General features: G+C 35.5%; 3 protein-coding genes across 4 annotated transcripts; 1 reads left to right on the forward strand and 2 right to left on the reverse strand.

Moving 5' to 3' along the window:
- Positions 1–259: 259 nt before the first annotated feature.
- Positions 260–3,392, reverse strand: LOC122302298 (uncharacterized protein At1g65710-like). Its single transcript, XM_043113490.1, has 2 exons — positions 1,735–3,392; positions 260–1,511 (listed from the first exon to the last, which is right to left on the reverse strand). Exons 1-2 carry the CDS (start codon positions 3,070–3,072, stop codon positions 540–542), a joined length of 2,310 nt encoding a protein of 769 aa, XP_042969424.1. The 5' UTR covers positions 3,073–3,392; the 3' UTR covers positions 260–539.
- Positions 3,393–4,819: 1,427 nt separating this feature from the next.
- On the reverse strand, positions 4,820–11,797 carry LOC122302300 (uncharacterized protein C630.12). Of its 2 annotated transcripts, none has more exons than XM_043113493.1 (13): positions 11,552–11,797; positions 10,779–10,838; positions 10,455–10,633; positions 9,917–10,052; positions 9,538–9,634; positions 7,298–7,357; positions 7,111–7,211; positions 6,874–6,908; positions 6,702–6,759; positions 6,258–6,332; positions 6,034–6,191; positions 5,696–5,944; positions 4,820–5,348 (listed from the first exon to the last, which is right to left on the reverse strand). In XM_043113493.1, exons 1-13 carry the CDS (start codon positions 11,780–11,782, stop codon positions 5,135–5,137), a joined length of 1,653 nt encoding a protein of 550 aa, XP_042969427.1. In that variant the 5' UTR covers positions 11,783–11,797; the 3' UTR covers positions 4,820–5,134. The 2 variants fall into 2 exon arrangements, with proteins under 2 accessions (XP_042969427.1, XP_042969426.1); XM_043113492.1 differs by having other exon boundaries at positions 9,523–9,634.
- A 6,135-nt stretch (positions 11,798–17,932) lies between these two features.
- Positions 17,933–21,782, forward strand: LOC122305781 (protein BEARSKIN2-like). Its single transcript, XM_043118328.1, has 4 exons — positions 17,933–17,959; positions 18,047–18,263; positions 19,973–20,253; positions 20,925–21,782. Exons 1-4 carry the CDS (start codon positions 17,933–17,935, stop codon positions 21,639–21,641), a joined length of 1,242 nt encoding a protein of 413 aa, XP_042974262.1. The 3' UTR covers positions 21,642–21,782.
- The last annotated feature ends 378 nt before the right edge of the window (positions 21,783–22,160 follow it).

Raw genomic sequence — 22,160 nt, forward strand, 5'->3', positions numbered from 1 at the left:
TTAGGAAATTTAAAGACACATCTCGTTTGGGTCAAAATCGTTAGTCGTTACTTTTTTTTGTAGATATAAATTTATTTAGATGACGTCCTTTTTTCTCTGGTCGGAAATACACTATCAAAATTCATCTCAGAGATGCAGTTTTATTTGTCACGTTCTTTGGGCATGCAAAGAAATCGCTTTGAATGCAACTGGTCTGTGAATGGCACATTGGTTCACCATGTCATGTCTTGGCAAACTCTAGAGACCCTGAAAGCACTTCTTTGATCCCCCGGTTGCATCTTTTGACCCTGTGATCTCTGATTAGGGTGAACTGAAACAATCAATGGTAAACATTACATTACAAATGATAAATCTTATGTGAAGGATGACTGAAAAAAGGGGGTCAAAGGTAAACATTACAAATTAAAATGGTTGCAAGTATGCAACCCCTCCCCCTCCCCCTCCCCCCTGCCCCCACCCCCCCAAAAAAAAACACGAACTGGAGAATCCTATTCTCCAATCAGTAAATACAATCAAATGGAAAGTCATTCAAAACATCTTTATGTGGATGCTGCAGTTGCAGGAATCGAGTGTAGACCTCTAGTGACGCCAAGCCTGCCACGCCCAATCCCACGGCTCTGCTGGGGTTCACAGTCTCTCTTTTTGCCCCTCAATCTCTTGCTAGCTTCATCCATATTGCCAACTGGTTCAGATAGTACACTCCCCTGTGGCCTCTTCTGATCTTCCTCTCTGGCGTTTGAAGTATAGCAGTCAGTTGAGTCAGCAGAATTGGGCTCCCATGAAGAAGAAGAAAGGCCCCAATGTTGTTGACCCCCGCTGACAAAACTGTTGCTACCCGACGATTCTTGGTCCTCCATATCTTCTCCACCTAATCCACAACCCCTCCTTACTGTTACATACTTGTGAAAGCTCGGCTCCATTACATCATCGCTGACGGCTATCTCAGATTCTATAAAAGGGTCTTTGGCCTCTGCTACCATCTTCCCGACAAGAGGATTGCCCAGAGAAATATTGTAGGTAGTCCTACTAGATTGATATGTTGGGGGGCTTTTTCTGTCATCAGAAAAGGCACGGGACAGATTAGAACTTGTGGTGGAGTTCAGGTCAGCAACAGCTTCGAGGATAGAACAGGCCTTGGTGACGCAAGCTGGTAGGGAAACAGAAGCTGTATTCGTGTTCTTTTGGTGAAAATTATGGATATCTTCTAGCAACAGCGTAGTATAAGAGGGGTTAGGATTCAACAAAGTTTCGGGATTGAGGTCTAGGTCTCGCGATCTCCTAGAGGACCTGCTTCTTGTTAACTTCTGTGGGTTCAGGCTTTCAGCACCGACATGGCCGGCCATTGATGATTGTTCTAGGGCTTCTTCCACGGTCAGTTGTCGCTGTTCCTTCGGTATGCAATTGACAGTCACAACCTGGTTGTCCAGTGGACCTCTGCTGCTGGTTTTGTAGTTGGTCCCTTGAACAACAGCTCTGTTGCTCATACTGTTTACTATCTCTGGATTTGGTTTCTGCAATGAAGAATGCCAGATGATGTACTTGACTTAAAAAATGAATGCTTGATGGTGTAATAATTGTATTTTCTAAGAAAGTAGGAGTAGGAGATCATTATTGTTTAGTTTACTACACAAGCAAGCAAACGGATAGTCCTATGGGTCAATTAGCCATGGCCTGCAGATATTTTCACTCAAGAAATGCAGAAACGTTTGTGCATACATTAGAGCAGGTGTTCACCTGATTCAGAACATTAGTGGAATCCTTGAGAGCCATCCCCCCTTCTCCTTCATTGTCTTTTTTGTTTCTATTTAGTACCTTGCCGCTAGCGTTGTTGTGTGGTTGTGGATATGCGAGGGTGTTGGGGTCGATCTCACTCAATGGGTTTCTTCTGCAAGGAGAATGCTCTGCTTTCCTTGAAGAGCTGCGGCTAAGTGACTGCTGCTGCTGATTGTCATTGGATATCTTTGTTTGTGCATTTGCTCTTGCTGGGGACTGGGACCGGGGCGATGCAGCACCCCTTGCACCTTGCGTCACTGCCTCGCTGCTAACATTTCTCCTAACTGAAATCCTCTTGACAGCAGTGGCTGTTGTAGATTCTCCTCCTCCACCATTGTTACTCTTATCCATCACCAATGATGAAACAGTAGCCGGGACCGAGACCATCTTTCCTGGCCTATTTCCATTCTTGGCAGTATTTGCTGTAGCAGGTGCACTCCCAGTCGTAGTACTAGCAGGAGTGGTGGTTTCCGACGATCGTCTACCGGGTGATCGGCTCACTCGTCTCTCCCGGCTGCTCGAGCGCTGTTGTTGGTCCCGTTCTCTGCTGGGTGTTCTTCTCCTACCTTGAGAAGATGAAGAAGGCCTCGGTGATTGGCGGTGGCGTTGTCGGTGTTGTCGTCTTTCATCATCCTCACACAAGTCATTGTTCTCAATGACATTGGCTTTCTTTTGATCATCATCAGCGGCAACAACCTCGTCAAAGTCATAGCTCCTCTTGGAGCCCGAGTACTTTCTGCTACGGTCATAAGAAGCGGAAGAGGTAGTCGCCTTGCCGGAAGAGCTTCTGCTAAGTCTTCCGCACTGAATGAGAATGGCATCCACCTCTTCTTTCGTGCAACTTGATGTCCTTACACCCACACCCGCTGCTGCAGCTTGGGTAACCTTGTTGCTAATTGATTCATCTGCCGATTCGTTAGATGTAGTCGTAGCAGCAGCAGTAGGGGTAAGCCCATGCGGTACTAATGGAGCATCTTGTTGAGGAGGTGGGCTTCTAGAATCTCTCCCTCTGTCTCTACCGTCATGGCTCTTCCGGTGCTTGATAACAAAAATCTCCTTTTTCACTAGGCCGCCTTCATCTTCTTCCACTTTTTGGTCTTCTTGAGTCACCTGCGCAGTCTTCTTCATCTTCATTTTTGGCTCACCAGTCTCCGCTTTAACCTTGTGGGTGGTACTATTTTCACAACATGTGGCATCTTCGTTGTGGGAAGTGTATGGAAGTGCCATTGCTGCTGAAGTGACGGCCGCAACAGAAGGAGAGGAAGAAGACCCTCGCTTCTTGCTGAAACAAGCACCCATGGTGACTTTGAAAATTACAAAGAGAGACACAGAGAGTGTGTGCCGTGTCTCTAGAAGAATGAAAACAACGATAGGAACGTCGGAATGCTTGCAGAGTAATTGTAAGGAAAAGTTACGAGAAAGGGAAAAGGGAACGGCAGAGAGGAGAAAGAAGGATTTGAATTGTGGTAGATAAGCAACGGTCCGTGATAGATAAGGGAGAGAGGGAGGCTGCCACAGTCTCCGAGAAACACTTTTTAAAAAGTCGAAGATTTGATTTTAGAGAGAGAGAGAGTTTCAAAATTTTGACGAAGAGGCGGGCACGTAATCTCTGCAAACAGAGCCGTTGGAGAGACAGGAGTCGTTGGATCGTTGTTCTGTCGCTACTGTACGCTACTGATGCCTCCGCACTAACTTGAATTTTTATTGAACTATAATTGTTAACGCCGTCGTTATTTATTATTTTTTTAAGATTCAAATCTCTGTACAACGGCTATCTAAGGTGAATTCTGATTCCTTCCCTCACGGGTTCCGATCAAGCCCTGCCACCCAATACTATACCGCTTGAATTTGAACGCTATCTTGTCTCGCCACCATTGTACGGAAATTCCATAAGATTGAAACCCAATAATCTCATCCCCTGCATGACCCCCTTTAAAGAGCAGGAAAATGATATGATTTTTTTTTTTTTAAACTTCGTGAGTAAGAAAGTATTGTTTAATGATATTGTAAAGTTTTTTTTTTAAAAACAAAAAGTTTAAAAATGTTAATAAAATACAAGTAAAAAAACACAACAAATAAAAAATGTAAATAGTAGCTCCCGTTGGGAGCTGCGAACGGTGACCGTAGTAACATCCTTCTTTAAGTAATTATATTCTTACATCTAATTTGTTTTTGATTTACTATCCAGTTATTTTTTTTTTCTTTCATTTTACTTATTGAATCTGGATTCAAAATCTTAAAACATTATCTTCTTGTATAATCTAAAATAAAATAAATTCAATAAACTAATATAATCACGTAATTTAATTAAAAATTGACTTTCTTTTACTCTTTCAGTCAATTTTTATAAAATTATATTTATTTTGAATTAATTTACATGAATACATTGTTTGATTGAATTTATTTTATTATAAATTATGCAAAAAAGTTATATTATGAGATTTTTAATCCAAATTTAAATAATCAAACGACAAAAACAGAATGATTGGGAAGTAAAATATTAATAAAAGAGGTGTAAGGGTATCATTCCCCCATTTAAACACAGAAGGTTGAGTCCAATATGAAATAATTTTATTACTCATTATCCTCACATACCATATTTATTTTAAATTTATTTTATTTTATTCTTCCTAAACTTATTAAATTCTTCTATTTATAATCCATATATCACACATTTGATAAGAAAAAAAATTAAAAATTAAAAATGATGTGTGATATGTAGACAATAAATAAAATTTTTGAACGTGAAATAACAAAGCCAAAGATCCTTTAGAATTCTTCTTTTTTATATTGTGAGCCGTAAGGCCAGACAGTCCAACGTGTCTTATGGTCCTGTCCTGTACTATATTTATTTCTCCAAAATGGAAACCGGATCTCCTAATATTACAAATACAACGGTTGGATTACTTTCAGTCTCCACCAACCATTGATTACATGTCATCATTTTAAAATATGAGATGCCATCACCCTTGTACTCTCACAAGTTATCCATCACATACCTTTTGACAACTTCTCTCTACCTGTAATTGAAATTTAGTTCAATCTATGGAGAGAGAAACAATGCATTAAATGGGAATATACAGCACTCAAAAATCCTACATAGACAGCATTATGTTGTAAGACCACATGATATGTCTATCTTTCTACCTGAGTCTTAAGCATCAAATTTACAAATTTAATTCCTCGCATGCCATCAAATGGAAAGTACAAAATGATCTGAAATTAATTGAAACTTAACATCCTTTCGTGAGCTCATTTGATCTTGTGCATGGCCACCATTTATGCATAAATATGATGCAACAAACGACTGAAGCAGAAAATTTCGTTATGTTTTGGGTGCTGAATCTGGCCGATCATGTCATTAGTCAATCCAATCCTTGAATAGTAACATCATGTAGATAGGAAGATTCACCGCAGCAATGACTACAAGCATCCGTAATGTTCGCAACACTCTTTGGATCGCAATCTTTGTCTTTGATTTACTTCTAGTCGGTATTGTCAGCACAGACTCCACGTCCATGGAGATGTCCTGATTAATGTGCTTCTTAGCTGTCGGTCGCATCACAGCATTACCCCTGCCACCAAAAGATAAAATGGAATATATTAGTAAGAAAAAGCGAATATAAAGAACAAAAATGCAACTGCCCAAGTATAACTCAGAAGGACTACAATAACATAATTTTTTGATAAGCAAACCGGAATGAGATTTTCTTAAATTATATTTATACATTACCGGTGCCCATCCACAAGATCAAATGAGCTTGCAAAAGGATGTTAAGTTTCAATTCACATCTCTTATAAAATATAATCACACATCTAACGAGACAGAACATAATTTGCCATATACATACATTATATATAGATATATATATATATATAAATAGAGAGAGAGAGAGAGAGAGAATTAAGAGCTGAAAGGCACCTTTCTACCGAACCGCTTTCACTTAAATTAGTCATCGGGACACTCAATGCTTTCTTAACCAGATGCATTGATCCTTCCGCATCCCACATCATCTCATATTCACAATTGTCATCTTCGTTTTTCTCCTTTCTTCCACCTCTAAAAATGTTGCAACTTGTCATTAAATCACAACAGTGGTGCCAGTTATTTAAGCCACTTGCAGGCCATAGGAGGAGGGCGAGAAGGGTCAGAACAAAGAGCGAAAGATACCTGACATTTTAAGCAACTTAAGAACAAAAGCTATCTGACAAGTTCAAATATATAACTTACTACTGTCACAAGTTGGAAGAGAGAGTTACCACATGTAGATGTGTGTTTGCATTGGAAGAAAGCACAGATGAGTAAGGACTGCTTCTTCTGGACTGGATCCATTTGAGAGTGCAAAGTTGCTAGCAGATAAGAGCATGAAAGATGGATACAAGTTTCCCTGTTGCCAACTGACGGTCCCTACAGTGTGCTGTACAGCATCATCCAATGTCATACCATGGGTAAAAATTACAAATGCCTAAATGTCAATACTTGCCTCCTTTATGGACCCAGATGTTGACTCATGGGCGATTGTGCACTGATCATGATCGTGACCAGATAAAATGAGTACCTGCAAAAGCCTAAAATAATAATTACAAGTGAAATTAGCTGCCCTAAGTTTCCTGCTTTCTCTTTCAACTGCTTTATTTATTGATTTATTTTTGGCGATGTATCTTTTTTCATGTTGCCTTATTCTTGTCTTTCATAATTTCTACTCTCCAGTCACCAATTGTATTGAAATTTGTACGATGTGGTTGGTCACCTGAATTATCTTAACGACAACACTACTTTGAAACTCCCAAAACATGCCTAACTTGGCTAGCGCACATGGACATGCACAGGATGCATCAAAGAAAGGTGTTGGGAATATGTCCGTGGGGCCGGTCCCCATTTGTATCAATGTTTATAATATGCATTAAGGAAGGGAAAGAGAGCTTACAGGTTTGATTAATTCTAGCAGGTGTTTTGATGATTCCTTGGTGATATAATTCTGGTACCTGTATTATTGGGCCCACTGTTAAGCTGCCTCCTCAATTACCAACACCCAAACTAAACAAAGTTCATGCATTTCTTATTGTGCCTGTTGCACAGAAGTGAGTCCAGAAACTTACACCACTTCTTGACCATGAGCAGCATGCAAGATCCGCTGGACATGAAAAAAAAGACTCATATTGTAAGGTCAAGAACTGGGCATTTAGATCCAAAACCAAAGATATTATATTATTTTTTTGAGGGGTAAGGAGAAGGTAAAATTCACTATAATGCTTATAAAATGCATATACACAGACTATTATTAAAGAGAATAAGTTTCACTAGAACTTCTTACTCCAAATATGAGAAAACAATACCTGATTGATGACTTGGGAACCACGATAAGGACCACAGTACGTCGAATCCGGCCGATACAATGGAATATGGGTTAATAAAACCCTTGGATACAATTGATCATCTAGAAATTTTTGAAAGATATAAATGAACGATTTTTTTCTTTATACAAAAAAGCAAAACACAGAAGTACAAGTCAGTATCACATACCCATGGAGACATTCTTGACAAAATTCCAGGTTTGGGAAGCCTGATTTTCTTGTGGATACCCTGTAGATTATATATTCAGTTATCAAGATTGCAGAATCATCCAGCATGCAAGATAAGCAGAAGGCAGCAGTCACACAAGAGATCTGATGCCACTTTAAGAGTTTATTAATCAATCTATAGTTAGACATAATATGCTAAGAGCATAATATCAACAGGCATAATGATGTGGACTAATAAATTTCAGACCACATGAACATATTGATATTTCTAGTCTTAACATTAGAAATTTCATTTAATCGTTCAAAATATATCTTCAAGCATATATTATTTCTCCGACCAAGCCTTGAACTAGCTAACTAAACCAGTCAGAACAAATAAAACCAATGAAACCAGGATGCTATATGCCCAAATTCTACTTTAGGGAATTATGAGTTTCTATTGCCAGTTCCTCTGAGTGAAAATTCAAATGTCTTGTTCCAAAGAAATCAAAACTAAGAAATATAGGTAGAGAACATCAAGGACATAGTAAAAAGAAAGCCACTCAAGCATTAACACTTGTCATAGAAGTGTGTTCATGCATGGAATGTAACAAGGAACACTTTTCAAGTGTGCCTACGCGACAATGTGCCAAAACTATGAACACTTACAACCCACTACTGGACCTAAAAAAAAATTGAAAAGGAGTAACAAGAACCTAATAACTCAGCACAAATTTTTTTTATTTAAAAAAAAAAAAAAGTAATAGGTCAGCATAAATATGAAGATCAACTAACAAATATGTTGAATTTTTAATATTCATGCTGATATCAACATTCATTATCATACAAATGACATTGTTGTACAAATATTTGTCACTTTCTTCACAAGTATCTTAGAGTTATTTAAATATTTATGTAGTAAAGCTTATATTTGAACCCTTACAAATGGTTGGACAGATTAGAGGACCATTTCAAAACTATCCGCACTTTGACAAACTAGAAATATCATGAGAAAACCTTTATCCGGCTGTTCTTAGTCAATTAACAGCTCTCCAATAACAACCCTCCACGTAAGTTTTCTATTTTACATATTGTGCATTTGTCCAAACCTGATCAAAAACTCATCACAGCCCTCCCGTGCCCTCTTCGTCTTCCACTCCATCCCAATGCAAAGTAAGATCTCGACCCATTCTCATCCCCGACGGCAACTCGACCCCCAAGTCAGGTGTAGGACAGAGCTCGACCCCCAGCCATGTACTTGACGTGTTTCTTAATCTATAATGTAATCCATCAAGGATACTTTTTACACAGGTAAAGATTATCGGGGTGGAGCCCTCTGATGCAAATGCAATGGCAATGTCTTTACATCATGGGCAAAGAGTGATGTTGGACCAAGTTGGACCTTTTGCAGATGGTGCAGCCGTCAAAGAAGTTGGTGAAGAAACTTTCCACATATGCAAGGAATTGGTAGATGGCGTAGTTCTTGTAAGCCATGATGCAATCTGTGCCTCAATAAAGGTTAGGCTAGTTTCTTGTTTTAAAGTTTGTTTACAAGCTTCTTTGTTTCTAGCTAAGTTTTGCATTCATCTCTCTGTGAAACCAAGACCCTCTTTGTTTCAATTGCATTTCCGTGGAGCGCTTTAATCCTCAAAATAATAGATGTACGTGTCAATTCTTGGGATTTATATATTGAACCTGGAAGCTTCAAACAATTTTGTGAACTGGTGGGCCAACATAGATGGGGAACTGGTGGGCCAACGTTTCTCATGGTTGCCGTTGTTCACGGAGCTTTGATCTGGGGAAGGGGTTTCTGATGGGAAGGAGTAGGGACTGTTCGCAGAGCTTCGGGTTTCCTTGGGCTATTGCTGTTAGTTTTAATGGCCAAAATCTACATGATTTCCTTATTTCTATTGCTCCTACGTAGTTTATGACATTCTTTGTACCGAACGTGGCATTTTGCCTATTCTTTTATTAATATACTTCTTACTTTTCTCAAAAAAAAAAAAGATTTCTCTCTCTCTTTTTTCTTTGTTTTGGGTTTTAATAAGATGTGTGCATGTGTAGTATAAATTTAGGCCACTATCCTATGTGTCTATTTATAATTGTGGGGCTCTTATTCTGCTCTTACCAGATGGGCTGTTCCGAAGAGGAACTCAAATATCATTTTTCTGCTCTTGTGATGTTATTGGATCCAAAATTATGTGCACCAAAACCAAAAGAAATTATGAGTTATGAAGAATCACTAACCACTTCCATGTTTACCGTCTAGAGTTTGGGCATCAATGGCAATGAAATTCACTTTTCCAACGGTAAATTGGTAGTTTCGGATCCCAAATGCCTTTTCATAGCGTCTGATAACCTGCATGAATGCAATAATAAACCAAGATGAACCATATTTTAAAAGTGAAGAGATTACCAGAAAGTAGAAACAAATATAGTTCAGCGAATAACACACATGCATTTGTAAAAAAATGCACAGTCTATACAATAAAATGGCTGTAAGACATAAGACCAGCTCCCATTCATGCAAGCGACTGGATATCAATCCTCATGTAATTATAGAAAAAAGAGCAGCCTATCGCCAAAGATAACATGTTAAAATACCTACTTATAAAAAAAAAAAAAAAACGTGCTAAAATACCTCTGGCCTTTGACTGTTAAGACTTGCATAGCCAATATCATGGTTTCCTGCAATGTAATGAACTTTGATATTTGTATATCTTCCTTGTGCATTCAAACCAAATATATGCTTAAAACGGCTTAAAGACTCCTGCCATCTAATCAACCAAAGAATGTCAAGGGCATTCCACACCAGAAAATTAACAACAAATGCAAAAGAAAGAATGAAAAAGAAAGGATGTAAAAAATTTGCCACTTTGAAATAATGAAATAACTTTAATCCAAATATCTGTTCAAAATATGTTGATGGCAGCAGATACCAAGTATACGTTTGAACATAAATATTCAAAAAAAAAAAAAAAGGAACCCAATTAAGCAATTTGCAGCATTCATAAAATATATATGTTCAATAGGAATACAAAGGTAAACTTATTATTTCATTATAAGTGCTCACCACAAATGAAAGCTTACTTAATCATAACTTAGCCAGTTAAATTTACGAGCAGAAATAATTTATCAAAAAACAATTTTCAAGTAGAGTACAAATTTGCAAGTCTTACTCTTCATCTGACAAATAAGGGCCCCCATCAAAATAATCACCCAAAAACAAAATCACATCAGGTTTGAAAGGCAGGATAGATGTGACAAATGCTCTACGCATGAACAAGTCAGTATAGAATTGTACAATCTCCAAGGCAAGGGATTTTGGAGCAAGACCCAGAGAGGTTTTATCCATGAGCTGTTAATGATAGTGAACGCATATCAGGACATAATGCGGTAGCATAACATATATATACATAAATAAGCATGCAAATACAAAACATAAAATATCATGTTTGTAAACATAAGCTGTTTATTTACATGTACGTGTAGAAGAGATTCACCTGTGGATCTGTAATAACGGCAACTTTTACATAGTCATTTGGATATCCTACCCTGTCCATCTGAACTCGGAGGAGAAAGAAGTGTTAGTACATTGGAATGTCTAATGTCTATCCTAGAACATGTTTCTACGCCAGTTTTGCTTGTGGCTATAAACTTGAAGATCTATGCATACATCTATGTTTACAAACATATTTGAAGCCTAGAGTCTCAAACTCACTTTTCAAAGAATATTAAATGTTAGATAAAATACACCTGCTTCCCAACTCTCTTTTAAAAAAAGAAAAAAGAAAAAAATATACCTGCTTCAAAACTTAAAGTTTAAGATTGGTTGTTAGAGTTAGATAAATGGAAGCCCTACAAAGGAGAAACTAGTCTGTGAAAGTGTTTTGTCATCTCATAGAAATGTAAAGCACAATTACGACAGTCCTAATATTAGTAACTGCCACTAGATTAACTACCCGGTATTGAGTAGGCCAAAGTACGCCAAGATCGAAAATTGAACTCTACAATGAAAATCTAAAAAATAGTTACATTATGGGTGCTCCCAGCCTCCCAAAAGGCGCACGCTTCAGATCAACAACACCAATGTTATGTTGACTTAAATTATAAATTAGGCTCCATAACCGGTGGATTAGCAATAACAACAGCTGACACCATCAGATCAGATAAACTAAACATTTCGGATGTATTAATTTTCGCCTTCGTGTGATTGTAATACAATACGGAAACGAAAAACGAACGAATGACATAGGAGCAGTAGACGTAGAAGTACCGTTGAATTGGAAGGGTAAGGGGAATGGGTGGAAGGACGGAGATGATGATGAGGCCAGGAACAAGTCCCGAGAGAGGGCACCCAGAACGCGAACATCTCGCCGTAAAAAATGGTAGCCGCCCATATCACACACAAAACCGCCGTCAACCCCTGTTGCTTCATCACACTCCTTTCCCAACTTCTCGAGATTTCTTTCTTTATCCGAGCTTCAAGTTTAATGGAAGATAGCATAAATGCTTACGGTAGAATGGTAAAATATAATAAAATTAAATAATTTAAATTTTTTTAAAATAAATTAATATTATTATGTAAAGATTATATAGATAATTTAATATAAGGATTAGAAGTGAAGGTAATAGATAAATGTAAATTCATGTCACATTAGCTAAAATTTAAGTTTGGCTTCGGCTATTTCAGTGAAGGTCATCTTTATATGTTAATTAATGATAATACTATAGCTCTTGAAAAACTACTACAACTAAATTACGGTAGAAAGTAAGGAATAATTATTAAATTTGACCTACAATACTAATTTATTATAGTAAAAAGTCATCAATTTTTACATTTATATAATCCAATGCAACATATTTTTAGACTTTATTAATTAAATATCCTATTAAATTTGTATTTACATAATCTAATAAGAGCGCGCTACCCATTATCCAATTTTTAGAAAAATGCTTTATGTCCAGCTTGATATAATAAATATTTTATCTCGTATGCTTTTATTATTAAAATTTTTTCTAAATTTTCACACAAAATAGAATAAACAATTTAACTTGTTCAAATTTTATAACAATAATAATATTAAAAAATAATATTTTATTCAAATTTTATTTTAATTCATCTCATCTCAACTTACTATCCAAGCATGTTAATCTTTACAAAGAATGGGTATATGAATTGGGATAATATAAGACCAATTAATTTGCAAACCTCCAAAAAATATACCATTTTTTTTAGTAAGATTTAAAGTAGAAAATACAATCAAAGGAAAATTATAATAAATAAAAAATATGTTCATCGATATAAAATAATTAAAGAACAAATTAAACATAATAAAAATAATTTTAGATAATTTCATACCATATTATAAGATAGTGAGATAATAATTGATAAAATAACATAAATAGTAAAAAAAAAAACCCTAAGGTCATTCCTTCCTATTATTCTAAAAAATAAAGATGAGTGAAAAGGTTTGAAATAATATAAATAAAACTTGTATTCCAATAACTTCTTTTCCATTTTGTTTGTTAGCTAAATAACTCGACTCTTCTTAAAAAACAATAGATCAGAACATACAATGAGAGTCGTATCTAGCTTTCAGTACTAGATTTTTACTTCATCCATGTTCAGCTCATGGGCCTAAAGCACCGAGGTGACACAGCGAATCCTTGTTCAGCTCATGGGCCGCGTAACAACATGTAACTTGCTGGACTTTGTGGGCTTAAGTTTGGGAGCTAGGTTTAAGACTGTTCATCCAGGCTGAATTTTTTTCCTGTCTGGTTCGGAATCCAGATAATTGGATTCCGATTCTTGGTTTCAACTTTGATTTGAGCCGGAACTCATATTACAAAAATCTAGACCAATCCAGTTTGAGCGGATTATGAAACTGAGTTTCGAGTTTAAAATCCAGTACTCGGATTCATTAAATTGAATCTCTCTCTCTCTCTCTCTCTCTCTCTCTCTCTCTCTCTCTCTCTCGGATTTAGATCTCTTCTCCATAGGGGGAGGTTTCTTTTGTATCAAGTGTGTTGGGGAAGTCGAAACCCTAGCCATCATTGCCGGTGACTAGTAGAGGTTGCCGTTTGGCTAGATCTGCTCTTTTCTTTTTGGGTTTTATTTTTTTGCCTATATCTATAACCTGTTATGTTGTGGTAGTGAGTAAGTAGCATTTTGGTTGGCTAGATCGGCTTTTTTCTTTTTGGGTTTTATTTGTTAGAGTTTTGTTTAGCTTAGATTCTTTGTTGTATTATTTTGTTAGTTGTAATTGGTTGGTTAGATCTGTTTTGCCTGTTTGAGGGGTTGGGAGATGGGGGAAGGTTTGTAACAAATTGTGAAGGAGATCGACACTAGCTATAGATTGAAACTATAAACCAAAGTATTTATTTTGTTCTTTCTATGTTTTGGGTAATTATATCCCTACTTTATTCATGATGTTTGTTTTGGGAATGTTGGAATTTATTCAAAGAATCAAAACCATTTACACTCAGCAAAATGTCTTGAGTTTAGGGCAAAAAATGTCCTGAATCTGGAAAGAACACCAAAATACATGAACCTTTAAACATAATGCTATGACTTAAACAACAGAATCCTTGCTTGATTTCTTAGCCTGTTGAGTTTCCTTATCTGGATGACTCATGCCCTTCCCAAACAAAAGTGGTGTTGTGTCTTTATTTTTGATCTGAAAGTTTATTTATTTATATTAAAGAAAAAAAGAAAAGAAGAAGCAAGATCAATCATTGAATTCATATTCCTATGAAAGACTTTGTGAATACTGAAAAAGAAAGGGAGAGAGATAATGGTACCTAAGAAACCAATGGTGCACCAGAGGATCGTTTCTTTTTACTCTCTTAGGTGCAAAAATATGAATACAATTCCACACCCCAAACTGCAATTAGGATTCCAATGATGTTCCTCTCTATTGGTATGCCATGTACTTGATTAAACTTTTGTATAGTCTTTTCTATTTTCAATAAGATACGATTTTCTTACAAATATGAAACTTTAGGATTTTCTGAAACGACTAGAGTTTAGTTTTTTATTTTATACAGGAGTAATGCTAAGATTTTAATCCTTATTTTTTCAGTCTTGTCATGACCTTGCTTAATTATTAGCAAGAGCAATTCTTGTTAAGTTGAGAAATCTGAAATTTATAGTTTCTTGTGATGTTCATTAGGTGAGTCGGTACTTTGACTATGAAGATCCAAATGGAACAATGATGGAGATCTAGTAGAGTATTGCAGAAGTTCCTCTTGATTGAATTAATGATGATTAATCATGACAATAGCTTGTAATTTTATATTTTGTAATGTAATTAAATACCAAATAATGTAATATGAAGTAAGTTAAATTATGTGTTGCATGCATTTTACATTATAAATATTAAATTTCTATCTTTTAGATGCATTTAGTTAAAAAGATAATTAGTTTTATATACAAAAAAATATGTTTTTCAAAATTTTTTCTTGAAAAAAATTATAATAAAATATAGTCTTTTAGATTGAAAAAATTTGCTTTTTCAGCAATATCTTTTTCTGGGAAAAAATTAATAATATAGCCTTTGTAGTTAAAAAAAAAAGAAAAAAAAAAGATCGAAGAAGAAACCAAGCATAGCCTAGAACCCATAATTCCAGGTAAAAACCCGGATCCATCCAAGTTTTGCCCTGGGTCATAATCTGGGTATTAAGGGTGAATTCGGTCTGGTCCGGTCCGGTCCGGGGAGGTTTTATGGACCGGGCCGGACCTATTCGGTCCAGAGTTTTCCCACTCTAGACCGGATCGAACTTTATACGGTCCGGTCTCATTCGGTCCGGTCCGGTCTGTTCGGTCCACCCTATGAGTTTTTTTTTTTTTCAATGACATTTTGTAATTATATTGTGACATGTTTAATATATATACATATAGTATACTATTATATATATTAGTAATACACTACTACTATTAGTCTATTAGTAATAATACTATAACTAATAATTATATGTAATAATAGTAATAGTGATAACTATATATGTAACTATATCATGTAATAATAATAGTAATATATGTAATATATGTAACTATATGTAATATTAATAACTAATACTATTAGTCTATTAGTACTAAAAACTATACTAGTACTAATACTATAACTAATAAATATATGTAATGATAGTGATAATATATGTAATATTATATTAAATAATAGTAATACTCTTATTACTAATATTCTATGTAGTTATAGTGATTTAATGTTAACATATTACATATTAAGTTAACTATACTAATACTATTATAAATTTACATATATATGATATATTATAATTTATACTATAACTTTTATAATATGTTAATACATTAATATATATACTAGTACTATATTTTTTTTTTGATCGATTATACTAGTACTATATATTATAGTTAATAGTTATATATTAAAGAATATAGTAATACATTGATACTAAATATATACAGTTATATTTCTAGTGATTTAGTTATTAACTTATTATAATTAGTATAACTATATAAATTATAATAGTATTAGAACATTAATATAGCTATATATTAGTAATATTAGTTGTGGTGAATCAGTGCTGTAGCATAACTATATAAGTATTAACTATAATGATTAGTATAACTATATAAATTATAATATAGTGATAATTTTATTAATTAAATATAAGTATATTGATAATTAAATTATATTAATTATAGTGATAAATATACTATATAGCTATACATAGTATTAATTATAGTGATTAGTATAACTATATAAATCATATGATAGTATATTAGTATTAATAGTAAACTATTAGTATAAGTCACTATAACTATTGTTGAAGTATTAGTTATAGTGATTTATATAACTATATTAGTATAAGTATAACTACAATCTATATTAGACTATTAATATTTTTTTATACTATATATAATTATATAATTAATTATATACAACTATTATATAAATAATAATTTTTTTTTAATCCATTCGATTCCTTAAAAATTGGACCGGGACCGGACCGGACTCATTCGGTCCGGTCCAGTCCAAAAATGACCGGTCCGGTCGGTTTTTCCGGTCCGGACCGTTCGACTTTCAGCCCTACTGGGTATACACAATTCGGAACCCGGCTTGGGTTTGAAATCTGGGTTTCAGCCCAGGTATACCCAGATATCTGGTCCAAAACCCAAATAAACAACCCTAGTTGACCCTAACGAACTTTGTTGTTTTGCGGACCTCTTATAAAACATTAGTGCCATGTATTTTTCATATGAATTGGACTATCTACTTGAGAATTAGGCCTCAATGGTATAAATGAAACCACATTTAAGAGAAAATAATATATGGAACTAAATTGTTATTAATGATGAAGATGACGATGAAAATGATAATTTTATATTAAAATGAGTTTATTTTTACTATAAATAGTTATTCTCATCATAAATAATCTGTCATAATTGTTTTTTTCAATGTCCTACATGCATTAACATGCAAAAAATAATTTTCTTAAATTTCTAGTTAATGCTCGATGACTAATAATTTTAGAGAATTGGTTGGACCAATTGTGAAAGATGAGCTAGCTCAATGGAGATCATGAATCGAACCCATTAATTAATAGTTTGTTTTATTTGATTACATAAATGAGATGAGATGATATGTTTTGTTAAAAGTTGAATAAAATGTTGTTATAATATACTTTTTTAATATTAGTTTTGTTTAGAAATTTGAAAAAGTTAAATTATTTATTATATTTTAAGCGAGAATTTGAAAAAATTATAATAATTATATGAAATTAGATACTTTGATTAATTTTATGTAACCAAACTAGCAAAAGTCAAGTACCACTACATATAGATATCATGCACTTGAATCAATCGATATCATGCACTTGAATCAATCAAGTGAATTAGTATGAATGTTCTCAAGGTGGGTGGGTCATCCCTACATGTGCATGCCCAAGCCATTACTACATATATAATTTCCAACTGTATATTATGAGGGCGCCCATGAACATTGAACTCTGATTAACTACTAGAGTTAACATAATATTAATGCTGTTTGCACCTTACCCATATAAAATGTTATTGTGATAATCCCAAGAAAGTTCAGAAGCTATTTTTTCCAATCCTTGCTTAGAGAACAATCAAAATCTCGTACCTAAAATATTATCTCTTATTTTCTCGGGATCATTTTTATAGCTTTAATTAATAGTTTAATTTATAATTAGATAGATAGGTGAGAATTAATAGTCACTCATGATCATTATTATGCACATGCAGAGCCTGGATCTTCATATATATATATATATATATATAGACATACACACGCGGGATACCATCAACGTCTAAACAAAGAAAAAATGGAAATTACTGGGCAATTGTTAAGGTTTGTCAGTCTGTGCTAGCTCGTCTTGTATATACGGAGCTCACGTACCATATAATGGCCGGCCATGCGGGAGAGAATACGGAACGCTCCGTATAAGCGCGTAGAAGAAGTGTAAACTATATATCTTAAAAAATACCGTCCTAGCGGCTTCTTGTCCGTGGATCATGACTTGCTTTTCACGATAACTTTATCCATTCATGCCGGCGTAGTCACCGGCCGTCAACATTTTCGCATCAACCATGCCCCCGTTGGCACCAATAATAACATTATTGGTGATATATATTATATAAGTCCCAGCCATGACGGCATCCCCACGTAGAAACTTAGTGCTCAACCTAAATAGAGAGGCAGCTAGCTAGTACTTTTGGTGATCAGAAGATCGCAGAGACGCTTGGTTCAGGAGGAGCAGCTAGCTAGTTAACGTTCTTGTACTGGTTAATTCCTGGCTCGGCCTGGTAATGGCAGCAGCTTCCTCGAGTACTGGCGGTGTGCCTCCAGGGTTTCGATTCCATCCGACGGACGAAGAGCTGCTTCACTACTACTTGAAGAAGAAGGTGTCGTTTCAGAAGTTTGAAATGGATGTTATTAGAGAGGTGGACTTGAATAAGATGGAGCCCTGGGACTTGCAAGGTACGTACTAAACCATGCTGATGCTGTTTTAATGTGATCATGGAGGTTAGTACTCATGTTAATACTAGAATCTCGATCATTCTAGAGAATTTGCCGAAACTGAAACGAAAAAGAAGAGGCTCTAGAATCTTACAAATCTGCATATAAGCATCATGTTGTGCTCCAATTTAATTTACTAGATAAGTTGAATCGGTTTTGGATATTCACGATCATATTCATGGTGTCTAGAATCTTGAATGCTGAGCTTAAGCGCGCAGCAGGTCATGTAAATTATAGGATCTATTTGTATGACCAAAGGCCTTTATAACAAATAATAGCATTCTAAATGATGATCATCAATATCGAAAAATAATAAAAGTGAATTATGAACATTAAAACCGTTCTCTTATAGGTCAAATTATATATCTTTCTGAACTAAATGTTTGGATTAGCAAGACTCGTTTGTGGCAAATTAATCATGCCTTGATCGATCATCTCGCTTATATATGTGGAATTAATAATTAGTTGGAAGCAGTACGAGCTCTGCAAATTAATCTGTATTGAAAGAGATCACATAGATTAAGGAGAATTAAATTTTAAAAATGTAAAAGTAGCAATAATATGAATAACTTATAGTACGTTAAGGAACATATATATATATATATATATATGTAAGCATTAATGCTACGTACACTTGTAATGTGCGCAAGCAACCGTGCATTCGTTATGAAAAAAATCGGGTTTATTATTAAAAAATTAATTTCTTTTGATGTGAATTCTATAATTATTTACTTTTTTCAAAACGATTACACAGCATAATTTGTACACTTACGATTATAAGTATCATTTTTCATATATATATATATAATTTCTTCTTATAGGTGCATGCATCTATTCCCTTAGAGAAGGATCGTGCATGGTTTAGCTGTTAAGGGCTAGTTTACCAGAATATTCTAAGAATACTTCACTATTATTAATTATTTTTCACTTATTTTCATTAATATTTTTTTAATATTACTATTTACAGAATATCTGAAATCATCTTACTGTCCATACACAACCTAAGTGACTATAGACCCTTACGTAAGGCTTGAGTACCTACAAACATGGGAATTAAGCGTTTATTTTTACCGGCCAGGGACGTCATATATTCGATATTTTGATTGATCAAACTGTTAGATTAACAAAATATATCTATATATATAATTAATGCTCCTCCTTCACGAGTACACTAAGAAGAAAAAAAAAATAATATTAGTTGCTCTTCCTTCGAGATTTGGCTTTCTCACATGGCGAAGTACTTTGATTAATTGTAGTAATATATATGCAAGGACTCAAAAAAGTCAAAACGCTAATTAAATGTAGGAGTCTAGATCGACGTACGTCTAGAGCATATAAGCTACATTGCCAGCCATTTTACAAAAATATATATAGAATGGGAAATAACCTGCACATGAATTCTTAGAATTGCAATATTATTTATATACTTTGTTATATACAGTACTGTTTGTTGCCCATTGTTGGGCTCTCAAGCACGCCTTCTTTTGTATTTCTCATCTTTACAAAAAAAGAAAAAAATCTATTAGATATATATATCTACACGTACTTTGTTCATGATATGCCCCATGCATGTGTTGCATATATATGCACTTAATTTACCCGTGATTAAACTAATTAGCTGATTACTAGCTATTTTGATGGTGCTGCTTTGCTTATATATATATGTTTAGAGAGATGTAAGATTGGATCATCAACTCCACAAAACGAGTGGTACTTCTTCAGTCACAAGGATAGGAAGTACCCAACAGGATCAAGGACAAATAGAGCAACAAATGCTGGGTTCTGGAAGGCAACAGGGAGAGACAAGTGCATCAGGAACAGCTATAAGAAGATTGGTATGAGAAAAACGCTTGTTTTCTACAGAGGGAGAGCTCCCCACGGCCAGAAGACTGACTGGATCATGCACGAGTACCGGCTTGAAGACGGTGATGATCCTCAAGGAAATTCCAATGCTGTAAGTCTCTCTCTCTCTCTCTCTGAGCTCTGCCATTCCCACACGAAGAAAGACCGGATCATTTTCCTTACTTAAAAGGGTTTATTGATGGCTATAAAAGGTGTCTCGCATCATTGAGCTTAATAATTACCAGATCTGTGCATCGCTATACATAATACACACACACGCACACAATATGTATGTATATTTTATGTTCATATATACATAAGCGACCATTGACCTCCCCTAGTATTAATGTTAATTCTCACGTGGTCAACAAGTGCTTTTAATTAAAAGGATATTACTTAATTAAGGCCGAGTCCTTGACTTGATCTAAATCCCATCTTTGCAATGACTAACTTGATGCTAGATTCATTTTGCCACATAACAAAGAAAGATGCATGATTGATGCAGCACTCGTGCGCATACAGTACTGCAAACATAGAAAACGTACATGCATGATCATGAGGCTCGTGTGAAGGAGATTTATGTTACAAGTCATGGTCTAAGAACAAGTAGCTAGCTAGCTAGTTTTCTACAGATTGCCAATTAGGAAAGCCCTAGCTTCTTTCAGAAGGCGAAAATTGAAACCAAAATCTACAATCAAATTAATCAAAACTTTTGTACGCCTTATTTGACTTCTGATCTGGTTTTGAATTTTTTTTATGTTGCATGCATTTGTACTCTAGGAAGATGGCTGGGTGGTGTGCAGGGTGTTCAAGAAGAAGAATCTATTCAAGTTTGGGAGTGCTGGATCAGGTGGGTCGAGTATGAACTCGGGTCAACAGCATAACTGCATGAACAGTACTTTAACCAACCACCGACCTCGTTCCTTTATGCACAGATCAGAAAACCAGTACCTAGCACATCAACACCACAACAACGGCAACCAACCAAGATTTGAGCCTGAACTAGCACTCCATCAATATAATTCCCACATCCCAGCATCTCAATACTACCTTTTCCAATCCCAACCCGGCCTTTTTCCGACAGTTCACAAGCCCCAGCTCGGCTTTGACCACTCGACCCAGTTCCCTAATATTAATTCGGAGTCACCTATAATGGTCAAGCAGCTCATGTCAAACCCTAGAGATTGTGAGAGTGGAAGCGAGAGCCTCCCGTACCAGGCTGCTAATTCATGTGAGCTGGGCAGCTTAGAGGTGGGCACATGTTCTGAGCCGGCGGTGGCTCAACAGATGGTAACAGGGAGATCAGAGGTTCATGAGGGCATGAACGAATGGGCAATGCTCGACCGCCACCTTGTCACTTCTGATCATGATCATCTCGGAAACGAAGACTCCTCCAAAGGGGGGAGATTCGAGGATATAAACGCATCATCGTCCGTACACCAAATCGGTCCGCTTTCGTTAGGCGGAGAGATGGACTTTTGGGGCTATGGCAAATAGCCGTACGTGCAAAACGTACCGATCAAACAGCATCGAAGCAGACCATTTTAATCAATATGCATGCATGGCTCTAAATACAATATATGTCAGTTTAAAAAGAAAAAAATCTAAGCTGATAGTGATTATTGGTTTGACTTCGTTCTTTCCCTCATTCATTCGAACATTTATCACATTGTTTAATGAGAAGAACTTTTTAAATTTTAGCAGTACTCCACTCGATTTGACTGTTTTTATTTTTTGGATTAGCATACATGCATATGTAAAGGGAGACTATGGGGAAGCTAATGAGCTGTGATTCAATATTTCAAAAAGATGTTGTACAACAAATACTGCATCGCGGACAAAGGGCTACAAGGCTTTTTGGTGGAATTATATACTATATATATTTTTAGAGCAATGCTATATACAGTTGTAGAATTGTAAATGCTGCGCAATCGCTTTGAAAAAGAGTGAGGTCCACGATTAAAAAGTTAGTTTTTTTTTCATGTGGGTCCCATATTAATTCATTTTTTTCAAAGC

The sequence above is a fragment of the Carya illinoinensis genome, chromosome 3 (assembly GCF_018687715.1).
Source record: "Carya illinoinensis cultivar Pawnee chromosome 3, C.illinoinensisPawnee_v1, whole genome shotgun sequence".
Classification (NCBI taxonomy): Eukaryota; Viridiplantae; Streptophyta; class Magnoliopsida; order Fagales; family Juglandaceae; genus Carya; species Carya illinoinensis.

Bases quoted from the DNA above. Each gene is read 5' to 3' on its own strand.
- LOC122302298 (XM_043113490.1), bottom strand. From the start codon at position 3,072: ATGGGTGCTTGTTTCAGCAAGAAGCGAGGGTCTTCTTCCTCTCCTTCT. The intron at 1,512-1,734 runs GTGAACACCTGC...TCTTCATTGCAG, and splicing joins CCACTAATGTTCTGAATCAG to AAACCAAATCCAGAGATAGT.
- LOC122302300 (XM_043113492.1), bottom strand. From the start codon at position 11,782: ATGCTATCTTCCATTAAACTTGAAGCTCGGATAAAGAAAGAAATCTCG. The intron at 6,333-6,701 runs GTAAGCTCTCTT...AGGCTTTTGCAG, and splicing joins TGCTAGAATTAATCAAACCT to GTACTCATTTTATCTGGTCA. The intron at 5,349-5,695 runs GTGCCTTTCAGC...TTTTGGTGGCAG, and splicing joins GAAAGCGGTTCGGTAGAAAG to GGGTAATGCTGTGATGCGAC.
- LOC122305781 (XM_043118328.1), top strand. From the start codon at position 17,933: ATGACGGCATCCCCACGTAGAAACTTA. The intron at 17,960-18,046 runs GTGCTCAACCTA...AGGAGCAGCTAG, and splicing joins CATCCCCACGTAGAAACTTA to CTAGTTAACGTTCTTGTACT. The intron at 18,264-19,972 runs GTACGTACTAAA...ATATATGTTTAG, and splicing joins GGAGCCCTGGGACTTGCAAG to AGAGATGTAAGATTGGATCA.